Source organism: Diabrotica virgifera, chromosome 6 (genome assembly GCF_917563875.1).
Source record: "Diabrotica virgifera virgifera chromosome 6, PGI_DIABVI_V3a".
Lineage (NCBI taxonomy): Eukaryota > Metazoa > Arthropoda > Insecta > Coleoptera > Chrysomelidae > Diabrotica > Diabrotica virgifera.
Genome location: NC_065448.1, coordinates 103,213,284 through 103,218,413, shown reverse-complemented (window position 1 = coordinate 103,218,413; position 5,130 = coordinate 103,213,284). Strand labels below are relative to the sequence as shown.

Genomic DNA, 5,130 nt, shown 5'->3' with positions numbered 1-5,130 from the left:
TGCGAAAGAAGTAGAAGGATACGTGAAGAAACCGAAATAGACAAGACGAAAACGGCGGGTTCGTTGGGAAAAATATTCTCATGAGATTTTTTGCATAATTACATTCGTGAGACATCCCAGAATAAGGTTCCAGAAGTCGCCCACGTGAAAAGTGGGCCAAATTTTTTTTAACAATTTTTTTTTAATCAAATTGCAAAAATCACTATTTTTGGCCCGAAAAATTGTCTGTTGATTTTTTGGACCATTCTGGATAAAAAAGGTCTCTTATAATTTTTCTCTAAAGTTGATCGTTTTCTAGTTATAAGCAATTTAAAATTGAAAAAAAAAAGAAAAATGGCGACTTCCAAGGCTCGGTTAAAAGTTATTATTATAAAAGTCAGAAAGTGACTAAATTAAAGTTTAATGCCCGCCCTACAATATCGCGAAGACATTTTTGTCATTATTTTATTACTAAGCTGTTATTTTTAAGTAACAATATTGAGCGCCATGCACACATCGGCATAGGGTAGACTTTGTTTCTTGGGCTATTCCCTACTTGCTGTGGCAATATTACGTAAATCGATATAGTAGGATGGAATTCGGAGCCACATACCCTCATTGACTGCCCTAGATAACTATTAGAGGAAACTATTAAATTAAATATATGAAGCAATGGTTTTTCTAACCATTCACCACAAGCTTTAAGAATATACGGCGGAATCCCATCAGTCCCAGCTGCTTTCTTAGGTTTTATCTTTTTAACTCCATTGTTGTACTCAGCTTCAGTTATGAATTTTATTACAAAGCTGTCACTACGTACAGTATTATCAGGAAAATTAAGATTATATGAGGCTTTAATTGATGAATACACAGATGAAAAGAAGTCTGCAAATGATTCTACAGTATTTTCCTCTGCTAATCCTACCAAAGTACTAAGGCAGGCCGCACATAAAAGAAACAGGCAACGTAAATTACGTTTCGTGGAAATAAAACACTGCTAAACAAATATACGTCCGACCATTTATGAAACTCTCCTAAAATAAAAATGTGTCATGAGCAAGAATCACACTCGTTTCATTGGTAGGTGGACTTTGAGATTTGTTTAGCAGTGTTTTATTTTCATGAAACATGTTTCACGTTTCATGTTTCATGTTTTTCGTTTCATGTTTCTTTGGTGTGCGGCTTGCCTAAGAGGAACATCACATTTGACAACTGGTCTTCCAGCTATTCACTGATAGAAAAATTAGATATTCACCAGTTAATATGTTGGCTCGTCAATGAAGAAGAAAACACACATTTCTCAGAAATTTATTGTTATTAAACGACAAAGCAGTGTGCAGTTCTGTTATTGCATTTCAACCTAAAATTACTGCTGTGTCACACAATAAAAGAAAATTAAAGTAAAAATGTAATTCTATTTTCTACACTACATGACTCAGAAGAGAATGTTTTAGTAAGGTTATAAGGCAGTTATAAGAATAGAATTCTTGACAGTGACACTTTTTTAGGTAGTGCGCAAATAATATATACAGGAAATAATATTTTACTATAGTATATTATACTAAAAATATTATGCTATAAAATGGAATTTATTTTTGAAACAGGTAGGTATGTCTCTGATAGAGGATTATCAAAAAATACATCAACAGAATCCTCGAATTCGTCGCGTGATACGCAAAAATGTACCAAAAATAAACCATGAATCTCAAGCGAAATGACATGTAAAGTTTAAGATGTGTAAAGTTTCCTCGTGCAAAAGATGAGACTTTTTACATTTGAAAAAGTATAAAGCATATAATAGTATGATTATTTTTGAATCATTACTCTTTTATATTTGTTATATTTGAATGAGATTTTTTTGTTGTTTGACTGATTAATTTTCCTTTTGTAAAGGCATGTGTTGTAGTTTTGTAACCAAATAAAAGTAACTTTGTTTGTGATAATAGTTATAAAAAAATGTTTACCAATTTTATAATGTGTACGCAGATTAAATAAAGTGCTGACTTCTATCTCATATCACAGCAAACTAATTGTGCCACTATTTTCCAGCACACTAACTAACGGTTAAGTACTAAGTTTAAATATTTTAATATAATATTTCTATAGAAAAGATTTAAATAAAAGAAAAAATATAATAGTAGGGGAGCTTTGGATGTTAATTTTGCAGTCACTAAATCGTCATGGGTACCTATTCGATTGTGAAGTATTTAAAACAAAAAAAAAAGTAAGTTAAATTTTCCATTTTAGCGGAAATTTGCCATTTTTTAGTTGAATTCTCCATTTCCAAACAAGTAATTGGACTTCGTAAGTCCTAGGTTTCACCCAAAGTAATCGAAAATAGAACTGGAAGACGATATTTAAATTTTACGTGTAACTTTGCGTGGATTGATATACGAATTTACTAATTTTGAGTCATTTTTACTAAACTTTGACATTTGTCACCTCATTTGTAATTCTACCCGGTATATTATTTGGCATGACCGACTGAAAGAATGCCTAGGTCAAATATCTCACCTTTAGTACCATCCTTGGATTATAAGCTTTTATTTGACACCTCATTTGTCATTCTACCTGGTATAATGATGGAGGAGTTATATTCGCGGTCGGACAGACCGACGGACAGACCGCCAAGGTCACATATCTCACCTTTAGTACCATCCTTGGATTATCAGCTTTCATTTGACACCTCATTTGTCATTCTACCTGGTATAATGACGGAGGAGTTATATTCCCGGTCATACGGACCGACGGAAATACAGCCTGGGTCAAATATCTCACCTTTAGTACCATCCTTGGATTATCAGCTTTTATTTGACACCTCATTTGTCATTCTACCTGGTATATTGACGGAGAAGTTATATTCGCGGTCGTACGGACCGACGGAAAGACAGCCTAGGTCAAATATCTCACCTTTAGTACCATCCTTGGATTATAAGCTTTTATTTGACACCTCATTTATCATTCAAGCTGGTATAATAATAGAGGAGTTATATTCGCGGTCGGAGGGACCGACGCACAGACCGCCTAGGTCAAATATGTCACCTTTGGTACCATCCTTGGATTATAAGCTTTCATTTGACACCTCATTTGTCATTCTACCTGGTATAATGACGGAGGAGTTATATTCGCGGTCGTACGGACCGACGGAAAGACAGCCTAGGTCAAATATCTCACCTTTAGTACCATCCTCGGATTATAAGCCTTCATTTGATACCTCATTTGTCATTCTACCTGGTATAATGATGGAGGAGTTATATTCGCGGTCGGACAGACCGACGGACAGACCGCCAAGGTCAAATATCGCACCTTTAGTACCATCCTTGGATTATCAGCTTTCAGTTGACACCTCATTTGTCATTCTAGCTGGTATATTGACGGAGGAGTTGTGATTACAGACAGACGGACGGACAGACGGACGTGGATAATACAAAGTTTTCACATTTTTTCAAAATTGGGTGAAAACAAAATTGTTTTTTCCGATAATAGTACCATCTATCCATAATAAAAAAAAATGTCTTAAATAAAAGTTGCTTATTTGTACGTAATGGATCCAAATATGCAATAAAATACGGGAGTTTCTATTTAAGATTTTAAAATAATCCCCTACCCCACCTCCGTATGGGGTCGTGTTTTGTGTGATTGGATAGATTTTTAAAATATTTTAACACGATTTTTTCAGTGTTCCGATCTGGTGTTCATTTCACGACATTATTTGCTTTTTTTGTGAAACATTGTGATTCGCCCATGTCCTTACGCTCCGCTCAAACCATCAGATTTTTTAACTAGAAACTGTTCTTCAGGTCCTTAACTTACCTTGTAGTTGTTATAAGGATAGATTTTTTCCGAGTGCTCCCAACCCACGTTTTTGTATTAATAGTCCACATAAGGTAGGGGTACATTTACAAGGTACAAGGTTTTCTCAATGTTATTTTTTGACGCGCTCGAGTAACACGAAAATTCCCTTTGGGCTCCCCTACCATAATGTAACAGGATGGCTGCCTCTTCATCTACTAGCAGGTAAATACAAAAATTGTATGCAAGTAAATTTTAATTAATTTTTAAATTACACATATCACAAAGAAAATATAGTTTAGAATAATATATTATTTATCTCCATGTTCAATTTTTTCAAAAAAGCCCTTTTTTTCTTTTTTGGTCTTGCCGTTAGGCTTCCAATTAGCTGGGCAAACATTTTCATTGTCATCTGTATATTGAAAAGCTTGCACCAGTCTATATACTTCATCGATGTTTCTGCCCACCGCTAAGTCATTAATTGTAATTTGTCGTATTATACCTTTCCTATCGATTATAAAAAGACCTCGTAGCGCATGACCAACATTTGGCAAATATACTCCATAATCCTTTGATATTGTATGCATCATATCAGATAGTAAAGGAAAATTAACCTTGCCTAAACCTCCATCAATTCTGGGTGTGTTCATCCAAGCCAGATGTGAGAAATGAGAATCAACTGAACAAGCTACTATCTCAGTATCTATCCCCCTGAAGTCTTCCAGTTTGCTATTAAAGGCCAGAATCTCAGTTGGGCATACAAAAGTAAAATCAAGGGGATAAAAGAAAAAAACCAGATATTTACCCAGATAATCAGTTAGTTTAAGAGTTACAAATTCATCGCCTTTGGCTGCAGTGCCTTCCCAATATGGAGCTGGTTTTGATACAAAAGCTTTAGTTATCATTTGAAACTGACATCCGTTTGCTTCCATTTTTACAGTGGATTTACATTGACATTTTGCCATGGACTTACTTCTTAGTTTTTAAAATCTTAATATCATTCATAAATTTTAAAGACACTACTATTCAATTGTGACATATATTATGACATTATATTGTAATGCCAAAAGCTTCAGAAATATCTGAAAGGGTAAACATACATACGAGTATAGAAATGTTTTGTAACAAAATTACATACATGTTATTGGCTTATAATTTGTTTTTTTATTTAAATTTATGTGTCTCGACTGTAATGGCCATTGACACAAACTATCCCAGAGAACGGCAGTTTTCGCCAGTGGCGCACAACACCCGGGCATGCTACACTACAGTAGGAAAAATGAAAGATTACCCATGAACGATCATATCAATCACTTATTTTGTATTTGCTGTCTTTTTCTATAAATAACAAACGTTTGT

The 5,130-nt window shown here is 34.4% G+C and overlaps 1 protein-coding gene across 1 annotated transcript; it reads right to left on the bottom strand.

The window, feature by feature from the left end:
• Positions 1–4,015: 4,015 nt before the first annotated feature.
• Positions 4,016–4,814, bottom strand: LOC114331660 (peroxiredoxin-4-like). The gene has a single exon (XM_050654008.1). It carries the CDS (start codon positions 4,734–4,736, stop codon positions 4,083–4,085), a length of 654 nt encoding a protein of 217 aa, XP_050509965.1. The 5' UTR covers positions 4,737–4,814; the 3' UTR covers positions 4,016–4,082.
• Between the last annotated feature and the right edge of the window lie 316 nt (positions 4,815–5,130).

Bases quoted from the DNA above. Each gene is read 5' to 3' on its own strand.
- LOC114331660 (XM_050654008.1), bottom strand. From the start codon at position 4,736: ATGGCAAAATGTCAATGTAAATCCACTGTAAAAATGGAAGCAAACGGA.